Here is a 23,678-nt window from a genome sequence, read left to right as displayed (position 1 = left end):
TTCCTGAAAGAGAACTCAGTACTAGACAGACTGAGCTGAGGAGAAACAGCCAGCTGCTGGGAAACTGAGGAATTCTGGGAAGCAGGAGGCAATGGATGTCTGCATCTCAATTTTAAGCTCTTTGTTCTGAAGTAATGTAATCCCATTCTATTGCCTCTCCAAGACTGTCACACATTACCACCCCGACATGGCCCTGTCTGGAGAGGGTAATCCAGAAGGATCTGCTAGGTCCATAATTCTCAGTATGCTCTTGCCAGAACCCTCATTTTGAGGGCTGGATTTATTCTCCTACCTGAAACGACCAAAACCAAAAAATGGGCAAAATATATGACACCTGATACCAGATGGAAATATATGAAGGATAGTGAACTGTCAAAAACTGATGATATGAGAGAGTGGGGAAAGCCACAGTGGACAAACACAGAGGGGCTCATGAGATAAATAGGAGAGAAACCCAAGCAAGAGGTGACCAGAAACAATAAAAACCCTCCAGGAATCCACAAGAGATAGGAGGGCTGAGGTAGAACTGGATTTCTCACAGGACTGATACCTGTGTACCCTCAACTACCCTCTTTCTCGCATACCACGTCCAATATGTCAGTAAGTCTTGCCAGTTATAACTTCAAGATACACTCAGAACCCAACCGTTTCTCACCACCTCCACTGTTGCTACCCCAGCCCAAGCTCCTATTAGCTCTCACCTACATGCCTCCCATCCCATTCCAGTCTATTCTCCACACAGCAGAGAAACACTTACCACATGACAGAAGAGAGGACAGTTGCTTGCTTATAGTCTGTCTTCCCTCCTAAAAGGTAAGGTCCATGAAGGCAAGTTCTTCTATTTCTGTTCATTGCTGTATTCCCAGAGACTAAGTGGTCCCAAGGTATATACACTTAGCACCAAGTAAATAGTTGTTAAATGGATGGACCTGTATACTAGACTTCTAGGAAATGAATAAAGAAACTATCTTGCATCAGTGAGTCTTCAGGAGGCTCAGTGATCTGCAAATCATGTCTTGCTTTGTCATCCATCGCTGAATCTACAACAGCCTGTTCATAATGCTCACTGAATGAATAAATGAAAGGAATATAAAACAGGTTTACTATCCTCTATGGTGCCTAGGACTGGCCTGGGCAGACTATGGATGCTTTTATATCCTTTAGCACAGGAGTAGAGGACTAGTAAAGAGTAGAGTTCATAAATAATGCCGAGTCTAAAAGAAAATACACTACTTAATATGGATCTAGCAAATTCTGTGCCAGCTACAAAAAATATAGAGATGACTAAAATAATTTTTATTTTCAAGGACTAAGAAAATCTTAGGTATCTGGGTCTCTACCAGTTCGTGAACAAGTACAAGTAATTCAGCAGTATAACTGTTCTACTAGAGACATATACAAGAAGCATTTGAGAGGCACAAAGAAGGAATGATCACCCTTGCCTGCAGAGGTCAGGTGGTCAAGGAAGGATTTATGAAAAAGATTTTACTTTAGTCTTAGAAGGAAGCTTGCCAGATGAGAAAAAGCACATTTAGGAAAGAAGGCACAGATCTGTGTGAAGGCATAACACACAATTGCCTTCCAGAGTGGTTCCTGGAAGGGAGTTAACAAAATACAGAAGGACAGAAAAATGTTACAAAGCACTTTCCTCTAAGGACAGAGCCTGTGCTTTAAAAGTTCCTGGACCCTCCTCCTCTCAAAGTACCCATTTCTCCAGTGAGATGTGACCTCCAAAGGGGCTTGACAGAATTAAAAACAGGAAGTAACAAAATCAGGGAGGGGAAGACCAACATATTTATTCCGCTCCAGTTTATCAGAGGACTTAAAACGTGTACTGCGCAGCATTCCCTGTTATTATCAGCATTGACAAGGGAAGAATGTGCCTTAACAGCAGTTCTGCCCCAAAACTTGCCGGTGGCTGCTATGAGGCTCCCCGTGGGTCCGCGGTCTTCCTTGTGGTTGTGCAGTTAATGAGGCTTCCACCCTCGTAGAGACAGGCTCCTTAACTCTAAATTCATTTTGTGCAGAGATGAGGAAAGAATCTGATATACTGACTGTTCCTCAGGTAAGCCATGACTTAAATCCTATCTTAGTATTTAACTATCTTTATTTTCTGATTAAAATAGAAAAAAAGGGGGAGGGGGCAAAGAGGCAATAGAAAGTATACTGTGCTGATACAGAGACTTTAAACTCTAGTCAGAGTTAAGACTCATATTAAAGGTCAACTGATGGTTCAAAGGAAGTAACTACATGAAGTCAGAGGGAGACATGCATCAGTTGAGTCTCATTATTGGCCTCAATAATGTAGGAAAACAATTCTCAACAAAACTGGAGTCCACACTTGTCAGGTACGCTCTGTTAGGCATGAGCAGGTAAAAGTCTAGAAAGACGGGTTCTCCCCATGCCCTGGTGACAAGGAAAGAAGGCTCCTGGTTTGATGAAAAGAGCAGTTCCTGCTCCCAGGTGGTGTCTGCAGCTCACGGCTGAGGTTAGCAGTGGAATCGAGTGGAGAACTTGGGAGAAACGGGCACAGTCAGAGGCTGGTCACTGGACTTTACTTCCACACCCTGGTACTTGCGTATTGGATTTGCCTTGTGCACCTGCAGAGCAAGGGAAGATAATTACCACTGATCAGGATGTTAGAAAAGTACTGAGTATAGCTGTTTTTATTTTTTTTCTTCCTGAGAAAATGTTTGTATAGTCTTATAAATCCAAGTCACGATCCAAAGGGTGGGGAGGAACGCAACACAGCATAATAGAAAAGCACGTGAGCTTTGGAGCCCAAGTAGGTTTTTATTCAGGTCTTGGGGGTCCCTCAGCTTGCACTAAAGAACATCAAGACTAACTCCAACTTGATTGTTTATTACTAGGTTTAACAGGGCTGTACACAATCGCAGCAGAAAAGAGATACATGTTAAGAATCTGTCAGAGTGGGGAGTGGGGGACTGGGATAACTGGGTGATGGACATTAAGGAGGGCACGTGATGTAATGAGCACTGGGTGTTATATAAGACTGATGAATCACTGAACTCTACCTCTGAAACTAATAATACACTATATGTTAAAAAATAAATCTCCCAGAGTACAGTCTTAAGCTTGAGTCTTAATATTCACCAAAACCATGGACAAACAAACAAAAACAATAACCAGGAAGGGTTGCTGGGAGAAGGCCACCCTTCCTTCTGGGCAGTCTAAAACAATCCTGAATCAAGTCAGGTTAGTCGAGAGCTAACTAGCATTAACGGAAATGTGCTTTAGGATGCTGACATCAGGGGCGCCTGGGTGGCTCAGTCGTTAAGCGTCTGCCTTCAGCTCAGGGCATGATTCCGGGGTCCTGGGATCGAGCCCCGCATCGGGCTCCCTGCTCTGCTGGGAGCCTGCTTCTTCCTCTCCCACTCCCCCTGCTTGTGTTCCTTCTCTCGCTGGCTGTCTCTCTCTGTCTGTCAAATAAATAAATAAATAATCTTAAAAAAAAAAAAAAAAAGGATGCTGACATCAGCCTATACTGAGAATCACTGTAAGTAGCACCTCTATGACGGGGACAAACCCAAGAAGCAGTACCAAGCGTTGAAAAATCAAAGAACTTCAGGCTGGAAAAAAGACTAGTTTTGTGAGCATATCTAGAGTGGGGATCATTTTTTATCATTTCTTTATCCAATCAGCAAATGGCAGCTTGGATTTTGCCAGGAAACTAGTCCCTTTAATAGTTTGTCCCCAGACCTTCTTGAGGCCACCGTCATCTCTGCCAACAGCTGTATCAGCAGCTGGCCTCGCCTTTTTAGACAAAACTGCAACAACTTATGTATTTATATAATAATTCTTTTATCAATCACATGAAGTTCCATCTGAAACTCTCTTTGCTCAATAATGCAGTTAATGCACCTTGCTGCCTTCCAAGTGAAAAAGTTCTTAATGTGAATTAAGCTTTCTTTCTGCATAACTTAATATCTAAATCATTACGCTAGTGTTAGCATGGAGGGTCACATAGACCAATATGTGTTATAACCCCAAGGAATTTGAGTCAATTATTAAGAGGAAAACGAAAATACAGTTGCCACATAATTCCCATGTCCTTCCCTACCTATGTATCCTTGTCTAACTGTAAAACCACTTTGGTTTTCGTAAGTCGAAAGGAAATAATAAATAAGTTAGATAAATAAACAAGTCCTAGGAGAGCCTCACTGCGCATGTTCTACCACAGCACACCCTCCTTATCAAGACCCCTGGAAGAAATTCTGTCTGAATTCTGTATCAAGACTAAATGTACTTTTTTTTTTTTTTTAACAACTAGCTTGTTTGTATCTCATGAACACTGTGAGTTTTGTAACCAACAGTTCGTTTCTAAAAAGAGCCAAAGTTATGGCGCAAACTTGGCAGACACATGGGTCACAATGTGCACATCTTCAACATTGTTCACATCACAATTTTGTTCTTGGTTTGTGTGATTTTCCACCGTCACTCATCTTTGATATGTCCTGGTAGGCTACCTTAGATCCTTTCGGGAACAAAGCAAGGTACAGAGAAAACAAAATAGAGATAACCGTGGGCTAGTGAGTGCTCATGCTGCCCAGTTACCAGTTCTTTCCGTAGCCTGGCCAGCTCCTCCCTCTGCTGCTCTTCCTCCTGGTGCCTGGCCTCCTCCAACTGCTGGACTTTCTGAGCTTCTACCTCAGCCATTCTCTTTTCCAGCTCCTGCCGCTCCTTGGCTCTCTTCTCGGTGGCCAGCTGAAAAGGTTCCTGAACTAGAGAACCAGAGAGGCCCTCTGAGTACAGAAACAGAGAGAGTATTGGTGCACAAGCAGGACCTGCATAAACATAGCCCCCTGGATGCAGCAAGTGGCACGGACACGCAGGGCAACAGAAAGGCTAAGCTCTAGGGAAGGCCTGTTAGCAGAAAGGTAGAACACACCACATACAAAAAGTCCTAGAATTTTAACAGTTGGAAGGGCTCCTGGAAACCATCTAATTAGGAGAAAAGTAAGACCCACACAGATGAAATAGCTTGCTCAAAACTACATAGTGATTCTAAAACAGATGTAGGAGGAGAATCCAGTTTTCTGACACCTTACCCAGTGCTTAAGGAATCAAACGTTTATACCTAAGGCTTGCTTCATGGAGAACTCCAGAAAGAATTCCTGGCTTTTCCTCCCTCACTTACTACCCTTTGTAAAGTAAAGCCAATAACTGCTGTTGAAATGCCAGCTGCCTTTGCCCAGGCTCTTGTTCTATGAATCTGGCCCCAACATACACTTCAAACTCAACACAGGTACATGGTTCAACAAAGACAAAAAACCCGGTCTAAGAAGAGAACTAGATCCTCTAAAGGCAAATGCTCTGGCTGACAGAGCTGATACTGAGTCCCAGCATCCCCCCTGGGAAGTCTGACAATTCTCCCCTGATTCCCCAAGGGTACATATAATACTACCAGCAACGGATTTCTTCTCTTTCTTGGGAACAAAGGGCTCCTGGGAGATGACGGTGTTTGGACGAGCCTTGAAGCAAGCTGCTTCTCTCTGCTGTTTCAGCTCTTCCTCCAGCTATTAGAAAGAAAGTCTGTTAGATAAGCAACAGCACAACTCTCCATGACTGCTGCCTCAGTGGCTCAAGAACTAATGTTTCTAAGAGCTTCATCAATAAAGGCAGATGACTTCATCTCCACCTAGTTAAAACCCCCTTTACACTGAGTAGATCAGACTGACAACCTCTGAATCCACTGAGAACTGGAAAATATCTTTAAGGTACTTTTAAGGCCTATCTGAACACAAAAATAAACATGTAGACATTATAGCCCTTGGATGGGAACATCTATAAAGTATTCTCCCTTCCAATCCCCCAGATAATCTAACCAGAATTTTTTTTTAAGATTTCATTTATTTGAGAGAGAGAGAGAGAGAGCATGAGTGGGATGGGGAGGGGAGCGGGGAGGACAGGCAGAAGGAGAGGGAGAAGCAGACTCCCCGCTGAGCAGGGAGCCCAACATGGGGCTCAATCCCAAGACCCTGAGATCATGACCTGAGCCAAAAGCAAATGCTTAACCAACTGAGCCACTCAGGTGCCCCAAATCTAACCAGAATTTAACAAGCCTCTAGATTTAACTACTCATTTATAGGAAATACAGAAGGTACAGGAAGATATTAAATAACACCATGGGAATACAATGACCAAAATCGGGACTGTGGAAAATTTATAGGACAAACAAGCCAGTTTACTCTACAAGTAATATGTAAGTAGAAGAGTCTGTAGAGAAAAAGGGGTTTAGAGATTTACCAAACAAATGCAGTATGTGGGTCTTATTTGGATCCTGATTTCAACAATTCAACTGTCTAAAAAAATTATGAGAGATTTGGAGATATAAGAACACTATTTGTCACTATTAAGGGATTACTATTAATTTTTTTTATGTGTGATAGTATTACGGGTTTTTTTTTATACTTGTATTTTTATTTTTATTTTTTTTAAAGATTTTATTTATTTATTCGACAGGATAGAGACAGCCAGCGAGAGAGGGAACACAAGCAGGGGGAGTGGGAGAGGAAGAAGCAGGCTCCTAGCGGAGGAGCCTAATGAGGGGCTCGATCCCATAACGCCGGGATCATGCCCTGAGCCAAAGGCAGACGCTTAACCGCTGTGCCACCCAGGCGCCCCTATACTTGTATTTTTAAAGATACATACTGAAGATATAAAGATACATACTTATCATTACTTGCTGTTTTTAGATGAAATGAGGTGATACCTAGAATTTCCTTCAAAGTAATCCTTTGTTGGTAGAAATATCCAGTATAGAGGTTAAGTAGGTAGAAATGCAGATGAAATAAGATTTTCCATGTTTTGATCATTATAGAACCAAGTGACAGGTTCATGGAAGAAGATCCTTATACTATCCTTTCTACTTTTGTGTATGTTTGAAAACCTTTTAAAAAAATTTAATTATAGGAAATACCCCACACAGACATTTTGTATCACGGTCCTGGAAAGAGAATTAACTACCACTTCCAAACCAACAGTCCTAAATTTTCCTAGGGAACACCACCAACAAGGAAGCTATGTGCAGTTATGTAAGCAATCACATTTCTTGACTTCCTAGAAAGATTAGCCCAGAGCTCCTTTTGGACAGAGCCCAGGATAAGTGATGATATAAAAACACTGACAAACTTAGGGATTCAGGGGAATTTTTTTCCAAATAGGGCAGAATTAGATCCGAATCATACCAACCAACAACCAATTAATTGTTTTTAATCACCTGTTATCTACAAAGAGCAAAGAGCACACTATGTTGAGAAAACAGCATACCATACTGAGGATCTATGGTGATACTGTTTCTTATCAAAGTACCAACAGAAGGGAGTGGACACGTAATGAACAAATCTAATAGATGGAATAGATGAGATCTTAAACTCCTGATGCAAAAAGAGCTTGTCAGTTCTCACATTCCCCAGATGATCACTTGGAGCGGAGGTCAGCAAACTTCAGCCTGCAGGCCAAATCCAGCTTGTAATCCTTTTTGTATAGCCCTTGAGCTAAGCCTGGTTTTCACATTTTCAAAGGGTTGAAACACAAACACACACACACACACACACACACACACAGAATATGTGACAGAGACCACATGTAACCTACAAAATCTAAAATATTTACTATCTGGTCTTTTACTTATTTATTTCTTTTTAAAGATTTATTTATTTATGAGAGAGAGAGAGAGAGCACGCAAGCTGGGGCAGGGACAATGGGAGAGGGAGACGAGCAGACTCCCTGCTGAGCGGGGAGCCTGATGTGGGGCTCAATCCCAGGACCCGGAGAACATGACTTAAGCCAAAATCAAGAGTTGGAAGCTTAACCAACTGGGCCACCCAGGTGCCCCACTATCTGGTCTTTTATAGAAAGTCTGCTGATCCCTGATTTAGAGTGAGAGTCCCTCAAATAATCCAGTATGTTAGTTCTCAGATGAATTTCAGTGTAGTGGGTCTACCTATTCTAACAAACCAACAATGAAGCAAGGAACATTTTAGCTCCTCTCCCCATGCCCCACCTGATGCTTCCAAGTCTGTGCCTTCAGAGCACCTCTTCTGTCAGTCTCCAGGCAGAAAGGCTCAATCTGAGTTGTGTTCTTCACCTTCTTCTCTGGCAGGTTAACGGTGTCAAAATGAGGCAAAGGAAGTGCCTTAAACTTGGGCACCTAACAGAAAAGAAAACATAAGATTTGAGATCCTAAGGTCTCTCTAGCCAGAAAGCAAGAGCTGCTCCAGAACATCTGGATGAATCTGAAATACAGGAAAGGCAGTTTTCTAAGCAGCATGGTATGTATAGCAGAAACAGTAAGGGACTCAAGAGGAAATCTGGGTTATCCTCCCAATATTGCCAATAACTGGCAACACGATCACAGGCAAGTCCCTTAATCTCCTTGTACCAGAAGGGTTATTAAAAACTTGCCCTATTTATACTTCATAAGGTTCTTAGAGGGATCAAAGTCAGTCAGTGATTTTATAGCTAAAAGTGCAACATAAAAGATTATCTGTGACAGATCAAAGAATAGTATTATGCTACTTGCAGAAATGGAAACACCTACCTCCCCTTTCTGCAGTTCTTTTATTTTCTTCTCCTTCTGTAACTGACGTTCTTTGTCTCGAGAATCAAAAGAGAAAGGGCATATTTCCACAGTTCTTGCCTCTGGGATTTGGGGCTTAAAAGGCACCCCATAATGTGGCACAGGTTGAGCTCTTATCACTACCGGCTCCTCCTCTTCCTAAGGGAGAAACTGTAGTTTAGACACGAGTTCTTTCTCACCTCCTCAGAATGTGGTGTCAGAAGATAGTATTTGAGAGAAATCATTAATTAAGGCAGGTCACTCAACCTCCTAGGTGTCTTTGCTTCCTTTTCTACCAAAGAGGGATAATACCTAAGTCACCTACCACTTCACAGGGGTGAGACCAGTGTGAAAGCATTTGATAAAGGACAAACACAATTACTCTTAAAGGATCTAAATTTTTTCACAGGAAGATTGTAAAAATGAAAAGAGATCAAACAGTGTGAACCAAATGGAGAGGAGAGGTACTAAGCATATACCTTGGCCTCTTCTTTGACCCAGCCTCCAGACTCCACTAAAACATGTGACTGGCAGTTAATGGTTGCCAAACCCAGAATAGGACCAAGTAAGTTGTTTGGGTTCAAGCTGGTAACATAAGATTACAGTGTATTTTAGTTTCAAATGAACCTATAAAAAGGTTTATGCTTGAGATCTGCTATAAAATTACCCTAACTCTGGATATTTATAGATAAAAATGGGAGATGTAACAAGAAACTAGCCTGATCAATGACAGCTACATATTCCAATTTCATGAACCATCACCATACAGTCACCTTAGCCACCCTTGGCTTAGTGGAGATCAGACAGGGCGGATATAACTGCTCAGTGTGGTTTTAAAAATCCCTCACTGAATGGTGACAAAAACTTAGGCAAAATAAAATACAGGGCTTGTCAACTTTTGATCCAATTATGACAGGCTGCTTTTCAATGCTATAGAAATGGACAAGGGTCCAAAAAGTTGCATAACCAGTCACTACTGAAAGCCAAAAGATTCATACCCTTACCAACTACTTGGCTCTTGGGGAAGCAAAAAAGATAATCAAATGTTCATACCCACTGTTAAAGACAACTCCAGATAAGAGTGACTGCCTTTGAATTCCATTAAGCTTAAGAAAGAGGAATGCTTAAATTGATAAAAAAGATAAAGGAAGAAAACTCTCTCTATCCCAGGGAATCACCTCATCTTCTTTGGTGGGCATTCGGATTCTGTTCTTCAAGGCAAATGCCGGTGACTTGGGGACAGTGACTGGAAGTACTTTCTTTTCAGGAACACCCTGCAAGGAGTAAGCAATTCAATTAACGTCCCAGAACAATCTCTACTAGGCTGTGTGATAAGATCAAATCCCTCTGGGGTGGTTGGGTGGCTCAGTCGGTTAATCGTCTGCTTTTAGCTCAGGGCACGATCCCAAGATCACAGGATTGAGCCCCGAGTCGGAAGAGCAGCAAAGAACAAGGGCATGGCTAGAGTACTATATTCAGTAAAAACAGGATTCATCACAATCTTTTTTGGTGCTTATGAAAAACACCACAACAGAAAACAAACTAATTTTTTATTTATTTTATTGTTTATTTTATTGCCGATATTTTATTGTTTCTCTCCCTTACTATACTCTAATCCCTCAAAAACAAAAGTCAAAAAAGGCTTCCAAATGTATCTAGGCTCAGAATAGATACTGTCCATTTTCTTGATCCTATTCCTCATACAAATCTACAAGAGAACTTATGTTCGAAAACACCACCCTCAGGGCGCCTGGCTGACTCAGTTGGTACAGCACGTGAGTCCTGATCCCATGGTTGCCTGCATGAGCCCCATGTTGGGTGTAGAGATTACTTAAAAAGAAAATCTTAAAAAGAAAAAAAATCACCCTCAAAATGCAAAAGGAAAAAAGTATTGGGCAAGAGCTAGTTAAATTTCCTTCTGCCAAACAAATAGACAAAGAACAAGAACAAGCAGTTCACAAAGATACACAAGAGACTTGATCTCAATAATTTTTAAAAATATAAATTAATCAGGTTATTCTTCACCTATAAGATTGAGTAATATTAGAAAGACTGACTAATACCAGTGTTGGCATGCACGAAACAGAAGTCAGCACTCACATACAGTTGGGTAAGAATACAGGTCATAAATTGGTACAACCTTTGGGAATTACCTATTAAATTTTTCTTAAGATTTTATTTATTTGACAAGGAGAGAGAGAGCATGCACGTGAGAGAGCAACAACCTGAGCCGAAAACAGACACTTAACCGACTAAGTCAGTCAGGCACCCCCACCTTTTTTTTTTTTTTTTTAAAGATTTTATTTATTTATTAGACAGAGATAGAGACAGCCAGCGAGAGAGGGAACACAAGCAGGGGGAGTGGGAGAGGAAGAAGCAGGCTCATAGCGGAGGAGCCTGATGTGGGGCTCGATCCCATAACGCCGGGATCACGCCCTGAGCCGAAGGCAGACGCTTAACCGCTGTGCCACCCAGGCGCCCCCCACCTTTTTTTTTTTTTAAAGATTTTATTTATGGGGCGCCTGGATGGCTCAGTCGTTAAGTGTCTGCCTTTGGCTCAGGGCGTGATCCCAGGATCCTGGGATCGAGCCCCACATCAGGATCCCTGCTCCGCTGGGAGCCTGCTTCTTCCTCTCCCACTCCCACTGCTTGTGTTCCCTCTCTTGCTGGCTGTCTCTCTCTCTGTCAAATGAATAAATAAAATCTTTAAAAAATATATTTTATTTATTTATTTGATGGGGGGGATTACCTATTAAATTTTTAAATGGTCATACTCTTTCATCCAATATTCCACCTCTAGTATTTGATCTCTAGTTTAGTTTTTGTTTTTAGTATTATTTCAATATATTTTGTAAAAGAATAAAAATTGCAAATAATTCAATTATTTATCAAGAAAGGATCAGTTAAATCCTTTTTTAAATTGTTGAGCACCCATGCAAAAGAATATTATACAGCCATGAAAAAGAATTAAGTAACTCTTTATTACTGACATATGACAGTGTTCATAATATTGAGGGGAGAGTGACAAGTTGCTGAAATAGAATTAATTATATATATAACTTAAGCATAGAAAATAAAATCTGGGAAGAACAGCTGTTAACTCTCACCATACCTCTTTGAGAGGAGATTAAGGGAAGCAATTAATTTTCTATATTCCATAATTCTCATACATTCAAGTACTCTGAAGATTTTTCCCTTCATGATTCCAAAACACTGCCAACATTTTAAATCCTTGCAGGCTGAGTTACCTGTACCATATTGTGCACATCATTTAAGACTAACACATTTTAGAAAGTTGTTCCATAAGCACTTTCTGATTCTCATAGAATTTATACTCTATCACAAATCTGGCAATTAATCCTAACTACAAAATGGTATCTCTTGGGCTTTTTTGAATGAAGTGTTAAGACCAGATCAATTTAAAAAAGATAAAAATAAAAACTGCAACATTATTTACAACAGCCAAACCATGGAAGCAGCCCAAGTATCCACTGATAAATGGCTAAAAAAGATGTGGTGCGTGTGCGTGTGTGTGTGTGTATACATATGTGTGTATACGTGTATACACACACACACACACACACCCCAATACCAATGGCATATTATTCAGCCATTACAAAAAGCCATTTACAACAACATTGGATGGAGCTGGACAGTAGAGTGCTAAACAAAATCAGTCAGTCAAAGACAGACAAATACCATATGATTTCACTCATACGTATAATTTAAAAAACAAATGAGCAAAGGAAAAAAGAGAGAGAATCCAAGAAACAGACTCTTAACTACAGAGAACAAACTGATGGTTACTGGGAGGAGTGAGGGGTGAGGCTGGTGGTGGGATGGGAGAAATAGGGGATGGGGGTTAAAGAGTACACTTATCATGATGAAAAAATAAAATAAAATGATAAAATCAAACCCTTATTTGTTACATTCACATGTGTATGTTGCCTCCCTCTGCCCTCTATTCTGCTTCCTCTCCACCTCTTTACCACCATACACAGGCCACACCACCGATTGCCTGCACCATTCCACTAGCCTTGTAATATTCTTTCAGCTTCTCATCTAATTCCTCCAATCCATCTTCTATATATAGTGAGAATTATTTGCCTAAGACACATCGGATCACATAACTTCCTGACTTAAAGTTCTTTAATGGCTCCTATGCTACCTACAATAGTATAACAAATTCCTTGCCATGAAGTACAAGGTGCTTCATAATATGCAGCCCTGCCTGACTCTCCAGCCTTACCTCTTGCCTTTCCCTTGGAGGAGGCTCACCCTCCAACCGCTACGAACCACTGGCAGTTGCCAAAATGTTAACGCTGGTTCTCTGAATACCTTTGTTTGTGTTCTCTCTGAAATGTCCCAGCTGCTTGGAAGCACCTAAGCCTTCTTTTCAAGCCTCCACTGAAGCATCTCTTCTTTTATAAAGGCTTTCCATTGATCGCTCCACTCCCAGAACCTACGAAATGACCCCCTTTCCCTGTATATAGTTCTATGACAGTACAGAAGTTTTGTATAAAACTTCACAGCACTTGTGTATTTAGATGTTCAACTCCCGCTAGCCTTCGAGAGTGGGGACTGTTGTTCCATTTATCCCTAGTACCTCACAAAGACCTGGCAAGTGTACGGCATTCAGTAAATTCATTGAATACATATAGTAAAAATGAATAACGGAATTTATACCTTGGACTCTTGGAATCTACTTTATACCTTGGGAGAGAGACTTCTCCTTAAAACATGTTTGGAGGGGTGCCTGGGTGGCTCAGTCAGTTGGGCGTCTGCCTTCGGCTCAGGTCATGATCCCAGGGTCCTGGGATGGAGCCCCACACCGGGCTCCCTGTTCAGCGGGAAGCCTGCTTCTTCCTCTGCCTGACCACTCCCCCGTGCTTGTGCTCTCTCTCTCTTTTAAATAAATAAATAAAATCTTTAAAAAAAATGTTTGGAATGTTTTTCTTGGAGTGGCCTTCAAAGCTAATTTTTAAGCAATGCAAGGTAGTCGCTCAATATTTACTTTTTTTTTTTTTTTTTTAAAGATTCTATTTATTTATTTGACAGAGACAGCCAGCGAGAGAGGGAGCACAGCAGGTGGAGTGGGAGAGAAAGAAGCAGGCTCCCAGCAAAGGAGCCCGATGTGGGACTCGATCCCAGAACGCCGGGATCACGCCCTGAGCCGAAGGCAGACGCTTAACGACTGCGCCACCCAGGCGCCCCTCAATATTTACTTTTAATTAGCAAAACTATTTCCAGCTCTATTATCCTGGACTACTTAGTTTTAGTTCCAAATGATTTAGATTAGCTCTTAAAAGCAAATTAATCTTTAAAATATGAACATTTGCCACTGCTGAAGAGATCCAAGACTGTGTGCCAGAGGGTCCAAGATAAGTGGCTTTCCCAAAATGCATTATATAGTATCAGTCATTGAAAAGAATTTATACCCTGCTAAGATGACCACTGTAAAGAGAATGCTCATTCTGCTGTGGAAGCTGTTTTCTAAAGAAAGCCAGGATCACTAGGAACAGTGAAATCCCATACAGCAGAAATTGTACTGAGAGTGACAAAAGTCCGTGAAATGGGTGTTCAAATAATGCTTACCATAAAACAACAAGAGCCTGTTGTTCTACAGGTGGCCGCCAGCCTCTTGCTCAAGCATATTCAGGGCATGTGGGAGTGGGAAGAACATGAAGCAAGGCTCAGAGGTTGGTTCTAGCCCTTGCTCTGATTCTAATCTGCATAACTTGGGGCACATTAGAGAGACTTCTAGGCCTTGGGTTTTTGTTTTTTAAGATTTTATTTATTTGAGAGAGAGAGCGTGAGCGAGAGAGCAGAAGCAGGGGGAGCAGCAGAAGGAGAGAAGCAGACTCCCTACTGCACTGGGAGCCCGACATGGGGGCTCGATCCCAGGACCCTGACATCATGACCTGAGCCAAAGGCAGATGCTTAGCCAACTGAGCCACCCAGGCGCCCCGGTTTGGTTTTATTTTTTAAGATTTTATTAATTTGAGAGAGACAGAGTGCAAGTGGTTGGGGGCAAGAGAAGGAGAAGCAGACTCCCTGCTGAGTGTGGAGCCCAACGCAGAATCTGGTTCCAGGACTCTGAGATCATGACCTAAGCCAAAGTCAGACACTTAACTGAGCCACCCAGCTCATTTCTTCTCATAAAATAAAGTATTAGAAATAAATACCTGATGATTCATTTAGCTCTAAAATANTCCCTCTTTCCCTTTCTTCCCCTCTCTGCATCCACCCGGCAGAGATCTGCATTTTAAAAGAGCAAGGGAAATCTCTAATAAATAAGCCACCAAAGAGCTATGAGTGCGCTCAATCCTCACTAATTGGGGAAGAGGAAGAGGTGATTTATGAACATCAAATCTGCAGGAACGACCCACCCACACCCCATCTCTTCCGCAATCAACACTAACTGGAGGCTCAATCAGAAATTTAAAAAACCAGGGGCACCTGGGTGGCTCAGCTGGTTAAATGCCAGACTCTTGATTTCGGCTCAGGTCATGATCTCAGGGTCGTGAGACTGAGCCCCATGTCGCGCTCCACACTCAGCACAGAGTCTGCTTGAGATTCTGTCTCCCTCTACCCCTCCCTCTGGTCATGCTCACTGGCTCTAAATAAATAAATAAATAAATAAATAAATAAATAAATAAATAATTTGTTTTTAGATAAAAATTTAAAAAATGAATATTGGGTTTCTAAAAACAGGTGGCTTCTTGTTTTGCTATTTTAAGTTTTCCTAGTTGTAAGCTCCTTGAGGGCAGGAATGTCACCATTTACATTCCTTTGCATTCTCCACAGGACCTACAAGAAGTAGTAATTAGTTCCATGAACATATGTTGATTGACAGTACTATCCTTATGTGTTTACATATCAATCTGCTCTACCAAACTGTGAAAACTTTGAGGACGAGGGCTGTGTTTTCCCCCACCTTTGAATTCCCAGTACCTAACACAGCCTAGGCCGGCGCATTTCAGCTGGTACTGTACTCACTCAATTATCCAACATCAGAGTGCTTCTGCAGCAATATTAGGTGCAGGGGATATAAAAGTGAGTAAGACAGATAAACACAGTCCCTGCTTTCAGGGAGCTCACATTCTAGTGGAGGAAAAGAACAACGAAAAGGTAACAAATCAGGTATTCCCTGATTTTCAAAAGTGCTCTGAAGAAACCTAGCAGAACGTGCAGCTCAAGGATAATGGGGGGAAGCTCCTAATGGGAAGCTCCAGGAAGATAGCTCTAAAGAAGTGATATGTGGTTAGAAGTGGGCAATGTGTGGGCAGATGGCACATTTAGGGAAAGCAGCCCAGGATGGGGAAGGGAGTGTCAGGGGTGAACACTTCTCCTTATGGCAGGATATGCCGCCAAATGTCCCGGGACAAGATCAGTTAGGAAATTACTGTGAAGCAATGTTATCTCACGGCGTATGGGAAAAAAAAAAAGTCTGCTGGTCTCCCCAAGTCATCCCTAAAATATCGCTGCTAAAATTACTCACTGGCCTCACCGACACCACACCTACCTCTGTGGTGCCCCAGCTCCCCGCTAGATGTCGGCACCAAGTTCACATTTCACACCCTTGAGCTCAAGCTTTTCATCACTCCACCTCTGCCCCAAGAGCCCTTTTTTCATCTCTGCCTCATGGCCCACTGCTGCCCAAGCCCATCTCTCATCAGCCCCGTTGTCTCCTTGCCACCTATCAACCACAAGTTGAAGAGCACAAGAAATACCGTAAGGACACGTGGAAAGAGCTTCAGCACCAGAGGGACATGGATGAAGAGCAACAGTGACAAACAGACAAGCTGCACTTGGGCTCTGGGAAGCAGGCTCCTCTGTTCTGCTAGAAGAGTCCAGAACTAGAAGTAACAGGACAGAATCTCAATTCTGCCTCCAATTTTTAAAAATGGTTCTATGAGCAAGCCACATTCCCGTTTCAAAGCCTCCCTTTCCAAAAAATGAAGAGGGTGAGAGAGAATACACCTAAAGTCTCTTATGCTTTGCTTCTCTAGAAACCAATAGTTGAAGTGAAATTCCTGGAAATTTTAGAAGGGAGAACTACAAACAGCCAATGTCAAATGCAAAAACGGAGTTTGCAAATAAACAACAGTAAGTTGATACTGTGGGGTAAAATAATATAGTGCTCGAGGAGATGATGGGTTCAAATCCTGGTTCTGCATACTAGATACCTCCTAATGTCTCTTCCTCAACTAAAAAATAGGGCTAAAAATAAAACCTATCTCTTAAGAATTGTTTCAAGAAGTACGATAATCTACATAGAACACTCGGAATGAGGTAAGCATGCGATAAAATGACAGTTATTACTATTAACAACATGACTGCTTACTGTGTGTCAGACACTAAGTTCTCACTGGGGCTCTCTCTAATCTATGCTGCACATAACAAATCAAAACCCCAGGGGTGGGGCCCAGGAATCTGTTTATGTAATAGGATCCTCAGAGGATTCTGAGAAGCAGCTGGATTTGGCAAACACTTCCCTGGAGCACACCACGTCAATTCAGTTGCATCTTACTTACTTACCTAGTGCATTGCTGACTGCTTATTCAGAATTCTCCACAAGGCACAACCTGGTACAAGGCTACTCTAAGATCTCACTTAACTAAACTCTTACTGAACTCTAGGGACCCTTCCACAGGCACCACTTCACCCTAGCATGTCCAAAGGAAAACTGCCAGCCCCATTTCCTAAATCAGCATTTCTAAAAACAAAGTTCAGGTAAGACGGATAATATGGAAGAGGATGTTAGGTGGGATGCAGACTACTTTTTTTAATAGTCACATATTTCCTAAGACCTTTCTATTTAAAAAGGTACCTTCTATTTTAATATAAGAGCACAGACCCTGAAACCATACTACCTAGTATCTATCCCAGCTCTCCCATTGGTTAATTCATGATCTTGGGCAAGTTATTTAATCTCTGTATTGCCTAACTGTAAAACAGACTGATAATAAGACCTATAGTATTTACCTCATAGAGTTATTATGAGAATTAAATAAGTTATTATACAAATTGAAGAGCTTAGACTAAAACTTGGCACATAATAAGCTCTATATATTGGCTATTACTATTGCTATTCATGGCAAAAAGTACTGGTTTTCCATTTACATAGTGATTTAAATGTTCCCTTTAAAATTACTTTAAAAATGAGTTGATTCTGAGAATATATAAAGTCAGGGGTGCCTGGGTGGCTCAGTCAGTTAAGTGCCTGCCTTATGGCTCAGTTAAGTGTCTGCCAAATGAATAAATAAAATCTTTCTTTTTTTTTATAAGATTTGATTTATTTGAGAGAGAGAGAGAGAGAGATAGCAAGAGAGAGTATGAGCAGGGCAGTGGGGGGAGAGAGGGAGAGGCAGGCTCCCCGCCCAGCAGGGAGCCCGATGCGGGGCTTGATCCCAGAACCCTGGGATCATGACCTGAGCAGAAGGCAGCTGCTTGGGGCGCCTGGGTGGCACAGTGGTTAAGCGTCTGCCTTCGGCTCAGGGCGTGATCCCGGCCTTATGGGATCGAGCCCCACATCAGGCTCCTCCCCTGGGAGCCTGCTTCTTCCTCTCCCACTCCCCCTCCTTGTGTTCCCTCTCTCGCTGGCTGTCTCTATCTCTGTCGAATAAATAAATAAAATCTTTAAAAAAAAAAAAAAGAAGAAGGCAGCTGCTTAACAGGCTGAGACACCCAGATGCCTCTGAATAAATAAAATCTTTAAAAAAAAGGGGGGGGGACACCTAGGTGGCTCAGTCCATTAAGCGCTGCCTTTGGCTCAGGTCATGATTCCAAGGTCCTAGGACTGAGTCCCTTATCAGGCTCCTTGCTTCGCAGGGAGCCTGCTTCTCCCTCTGCCTGCCACTCCCCCTGCTTGTGCTCATGCTCTCTCTCCAACAAATAAATAAATAAAATCTTTAAAAAAAAAAAAAAGAAAAGTGGTCTCATATGCCGAAAGCTCTCAGTTGAAAGAAGACAAGGGGTGGGAAGAGGGGAATAACTATTTCTAAGCATTATGATGCGTTTTTAAAGCCGGGAAAATATAACTTTGGATTGCTTCTGACTTAGTGCTAAGAAAATAGAGTAAACAAAACTACACAGTCCAAGGTAATATATTGGTGCACAGTTTCATTTAAAACCACGGTGACTCAAAAGGACGAGCAAAAAGAAAGAAAACAGGAAAACAGAATTCTTAGTACCTGGACATAAATCAGTCCAATGCAGGAAGAGAATATTTCCCCATCTGCACAGAAATTATCTAAAACCCACCTTTGCATTTACGTAGATGAACTCTATTACTTGTTCTTTGACTGTGGCATCTCTTCCTAATTGTATATTTTCTCTAAAATCCTAACTATAAGCCCACCAGCACACTACAACCCACTTCTCTGATCTAGTTTCTACTTGGTCCTCTTGATATACTTCATTTTTCCAGCTTAACTGACTCCACCCACTTTCCAGTAACCCCCCTACCATATTTCCCACCTTCAGGCTTTTATGTTACTTCCACTGCCTGGAATGCTCTGCCAGTCCATTTCACTTGCATTTCTACAAGTCCAAATTCTACCATATAATGGAGAGGCAACCTAACGAAGTGTTAAGATCATGAACTCTGGAGCCACAGTGCCTGAATTCTTATCCTTATTCCACCATTCACTAGCTGAGTGTCCTAGGAATGACTCTTAACCTCTCTGCACCTCAACTGCTTCATCTGAAACTGGTGATAATTACAGTAAATCACCTGAAGGCGTTGTGGTCAAAATGAATGGGTTAATACAGGAAGGGGCTTGGAGCCTACCTGGCACATAGTGAAAGTTTTGGCTATTAGGATAGTAACAACACATGATGATGATGATGTGAAGGCTCGGGTCATATGCTCCCTCCTCCACAAAGCATTCGCTAAACCTTCCGTCTTGAAGAAATCATTATCTCCTTTGAGTTCCTATAGTACTGTTAACTGTCACCTCTCTTAGAACACTTCTGTCTAATTTTATATTATTTACACATATGTTGCCTCCCTTATTCGACTTTAAGTTTCCTAAAAGCAAAATCCATTTATGTCTCTTTTATCACCTACAGCTCCTAATACAATGCCCTGATCATAGTATCTACTCAAACATTTGTGAATGGGTGGATATTTGGTCACAAGCAGGATGCTTCTGCCAGCATGCAGAGCCTCAACCATTCTTACCACAACATCTTCCAAGATTTTAGTCGGGCAAGGTCTGGAGTGAAATTCAAAGTGTTCATCCTCTGATTTCTTCTTTGACTCCCGCTCCTGGATTCTCTTCTCAATTTCCAAATCAAAGCCAATAGGCTGGGTGGGTGGCTTCACAGGTGGTTTCTTGGGCAAGATGGGCCCACCTTCAAGAATTCTGGGATCAAGCTCCCGTGCTTTGAATTTGTATCTGTAAGATGAGAGTTTAAATGACAACCACAAAAAAATTTTTGTTAATAAAATAAAAGCTACACAAACAACAAAGTAGGCCAAAACAGAAAAATAGTAATTATTACGATTACCCAAGCACAGCAAAATTTCAATTCTCTCCATAGCCATTTCTCTACTTCAAGAGCAAAGAATAAAGGAGCCAGTCCTAACATTCCCACCTCTTTAAAGATTAGGGTTTCTTTCCCCAGAGGAAGCTGCCCCTCCTCAAAAGAAGTACAAAAAGGAATGAAAGCAGAATACAGGAGACGGGGCGCCTGGGTGGCTCAGTCGTTGAGCGTCTCCCTTCGGCTCAGGTCATGGTCCCAGGGTCCTGGGATCAAGCCCCGCGTGGGGCTCCCTGCTCAGCGGGAAGCCTGCTCCTCCCTCTCCCACTCCCCCTGCTTGTGTTCCCTCTCTCACTGTGTCTTTCTCTGTCAAATAAATAAAATCTTAAAAAAAAAAAAAAAAAAAAAAAGAATACAGGAGACAAACTCCAGAGCTAACAACCACATTATGTTCCACTTTCCTCCACCAATAATAGCTGTAATGAGCCCTTGGGTAGCCATAAAGAGTGGGATCTACCTAAACGAAGCTCAGAGGACACGCCTTAACTTCTCCCGCCCCAACTTCAGCATTTGTTTTTTACCAGTTTATACTCCAGGATATCTCCATATTCCCACTTCTAATCTCTTAATCATTCAGGCAGGGGCACAGACTGTAGAGAGCCTGTAACTCAAATGCCATAAATTCCAATGGCAAGAAAAACAGCAACTATCCCCATTATAGAACCGAAAAGAAAGCAGGTACTTGGAACTCTTCCTCCCCTGACGGAACTTACTGTTGCAGTTTCTCAAGCTCCTCTGCCTCCTGATCCGCCGCACTTTTGCAGGTCACAGGCCTTGTGCGCTGTTTGGTTTGCAACACAGGAGTCTGTGGGTCTCTGGATATCTTGACCACAGCATATTTGGAGGGTAACAGAGCTGTAAAACAAGATCACAGGCCTAGCTCTCCGAGACCCTGTTTACTGTAGGTGCTGACTCGGCTAGGCAGCCCGCGATGCCATCCACACTCAGCTCTGCTCATGTCAGCCAACCTGACAAAACATGCAGTCCCTTCTCGCCAGGCACTCTTTATTGAGGGGTATGATGAAGGCCGTCTTTGGGTAAACTCTACTATCATTTTCTGAACTTAAAATCCATTTGTGTCTGATGGACTCATCACTACACGGCATGTACTGCCTTTCTATTGATAATGCCAACTATTTTGGTTGTTATTGACACATAAGATTTTTGCTTATTCTAGCTTTAAAATAAGGCCTTTCTAAAGATCAAGTAATAACTCTCAATTTTGTGAATTCCCTAAAAGCATCTACATCAAAACATCAAGACCACCTCTCACAGAAAGTCAAATAGAGAAAGTGAAAAAACTATGTCAAAGCATCAATACTTTTATTTTTTTTAAAGATTTATTTATTTATTTGACAGAGAGAGAAAGAGAGTGCACAAGCTGGGGGAGTGGCAGGCAGAGGAAGAGGGAGAAGCAGGCTCCCTGCTGAGCAGGGAGCCCGATGCGAGGCTTGATCCCAGGACCCCAGGATCATGACCTGAGCCAAAGGCAGATGCTTAACCGATTGAGCCACCCAGGCGCCCCTCAAAGCATCAATCTTAAGACCATCACTACCATTCATAGAAAACACTGATTCACCTGACCAGGGCAACCTTATCAATTTTCATAATTATGTAGAATGAATCCCCTAATTTAGATCTGATCACATAACAGCAGGAGACAGAAACCAAATCTATTTATTTTAGAAATAAGCCAGTCTTCAAGTATACATACAACCATTATTTATAACTATATAAAGTTTTAAATAAAAATTGCAGAAAATACACCATACACAAAAATAAATTCAAAATGGATTAAGGACCTAAATGTCAGATCTGAAATCACAAAAACCTAGAAGAAAGCACAGGCAGTAATTTCCTAACATCGGCCACAGCAACATTTTCCAGATATGTCACCTGAGGCAAGGGAAATAAAAGCAAAAATAAACTATTGGGACTACATCAAAATAAAAAGATTCTGCACAGCAAAGGAAACAACAAAACTAAAAGACAACCTATGAAAGGGAGAAGATATTTGCAAACAACATATCCAATAAAGGCTTAGTAGTCAAAATACATAAAAAACTTATACAACTCAACACCAAAAAATCCCTAATAATCTAATTTGAAAATGGGCAGAAGACATGAACAGACATTTCTCCAAAGAAGACACACAGATGGCCAACAGACACATGAAAAATGCTCAATATCACTCATCATCAGGGAAATGCAAATCAAAACCACAATGAGATCACCTCACATGTGTCAGAATTGCTAGAATCAACAACATAAGAGGAGGCACCAGATGGCTCAGTCTTCGGTGTCTGCCTTTGGCTCAGGTCATGATCCCGGGGTCCTGGGATCGAGCCCCACATCAGGCTCCCTGCTCAGCAGGGAATCTGCTTCTCCCTCTCCCTCTGCCCCTGCCCTGATCGTGTTCTGTCTCTCTCTCTACCTCTCTCTCTCAAATAAATAAATAAATAAATAAATCTTAAAAAAAAAAAAAAAATCCAGAATGAAACATAAGAAACAGGTGCTGGCATGAATGTGGAGAAAAAGGAACACTTGCAAATGGTGGGAGTGCAAACTGGTGCAGCCACTGTGGAAAACAATATGGAGGTTCCTCAGAATATTAAAAATAGAATTACCATATGATCCAGTAATTCCACTACTGGGTATTTACCCAAAGAATACAAAAACACAAATTCAAAAAGATATGTGCACCCCTATGTTTATGGTAGTGTTATTTACAATAGCCAAGTTATGGAAACAAAACAAGGGTCCATCAATAGATGAATGGATAAAGAAGACATAATATATATGTGTATACACACACACACAGGAATATTACTCAGCCATAAAAAAGAAGGAAATCTTGCCATTTGCAACAGCACAGTTGGATCTAGAGTATAATGCTAAGTGAAATAAATCAGTCAGAGAAAGACAGATACCATAGATTTCACTCATATGTGGAATTAAAAAAACAAAACAGGAGGGGCGCCTGGGTGGCACAGCGGTTAAGCGTCTGCCTTCGGCTCAGGGCGTGATCCCGGCGTTCTGGGATCGAGCCCCACATCAGGCTCCTCCGCTATGAGCCTGCTTCTTCCTCTCCCACTCCCCCTGCTTGTGTTCCCTCTCTCGCTGGCTGTCTCTATCTCTGTCGAATAAATAAATAAAATCTTTAAAAAAAAAAAAAAAGGGAAAAAGACAAATAAAGAAACAGATTCTTAACTATAGAGAACTGATGGTTACCAGAGGGGAGGTAGGTGGAGGGACGGGTGAAATAGGTGTAGGGGATTAAGAGTACTCTTATCACGATGAGCACTGAGTAATGCATAAAATTGTTGAATCACTATATTGTACACATGAAACTAATAAAACACTACATGTTACTATACTGGAATTAAATTTTTTTTTTTAATTGCAGAAAATAATTTTTCTTTCTATTTGCCAGGACCAAGATTCTAAAAGCAGGGCATATCAGACTCTAAAAGTCATATATTATTTGGAAAGTCATGTTTAATATTTAAATTTCCATTAGAATAAAAAAAACAATTTCATTATTTTT

At 41.6% G+C, this 23,678-nt stretch overlaps 1 protein-coding gene across 4 annotated transcripts in view; it reads right to left on the bottom strand.

The window, feature by feature from the left end:
* Positions 1-1,771: 1,771 nt before the first annotated feature.
* The window catches only part of TPX2 (TPX2 microtubule nucleation factor), a 56,465-nt gene continuing 34,558 nt past the window's right edge, over positions 1,772-23,678 (bottom strand). For 3 of the 4 annotated variants that reach the window (XM_008703232.2, XM_008703231.2, XM_040638130.1), the window contains exons 11-18: positions 20,845-20,986; positions 19,770-19,986; positions 9,760-9,855; positions 8,564-8,740; positions 8,027-8,173; positions 5,426-5,537; positions 4,576-4,763; positions 1,772-2,600 (exon numbers count right to left, since the gene is read on the bottom strand). In XM_008703232.2, coding sequence (XP_008701454.1) covers positions 2,490-2,600; positions 4,576-4,763; positions 5,426-5,537; positions 8,027-8,173; positions 8,564-8,740; positions 9,760-9,855; positions 19,770-19,986; positions 20,845-20,986 — 1,190 coding nt within the window. In that variant the 3' untranslated portion in view covers positions 1,772-2,489. The remainder of the gene's footprint in view (positions 2,601-4,575; positions 4,764-5,425; positions 5,538-8,026; positions 8,174-8,563; positions 8,741-9,759; positions 9,856-19,769; positions 19,987-20,844; positions 20,987-23,678) is intronic. The other variant, XM_040638131.1, reaches the window with a different exon arrangement.

This window comes from Ursus maritimus, unplaced genomic scaffold (assembly GCF_017311325.1).
Source record: "Ursus maritimus isolate PB19 unplaced genomic scaffold, ASM1731132v1 scaffold_22, whole genome shotgun sequence".
In the NCBI taxonomy this organism is placed as follows: Eukaryota; Metazoa; Chordata; class Mammalia; order Carnivora; family Ursidae; genus Ursus; species Ursus maritimus.
Note: the sequence above shows the minus strand (reverse complement) of the source record. Positions and strands in the feature narration are given on the sequence as shown.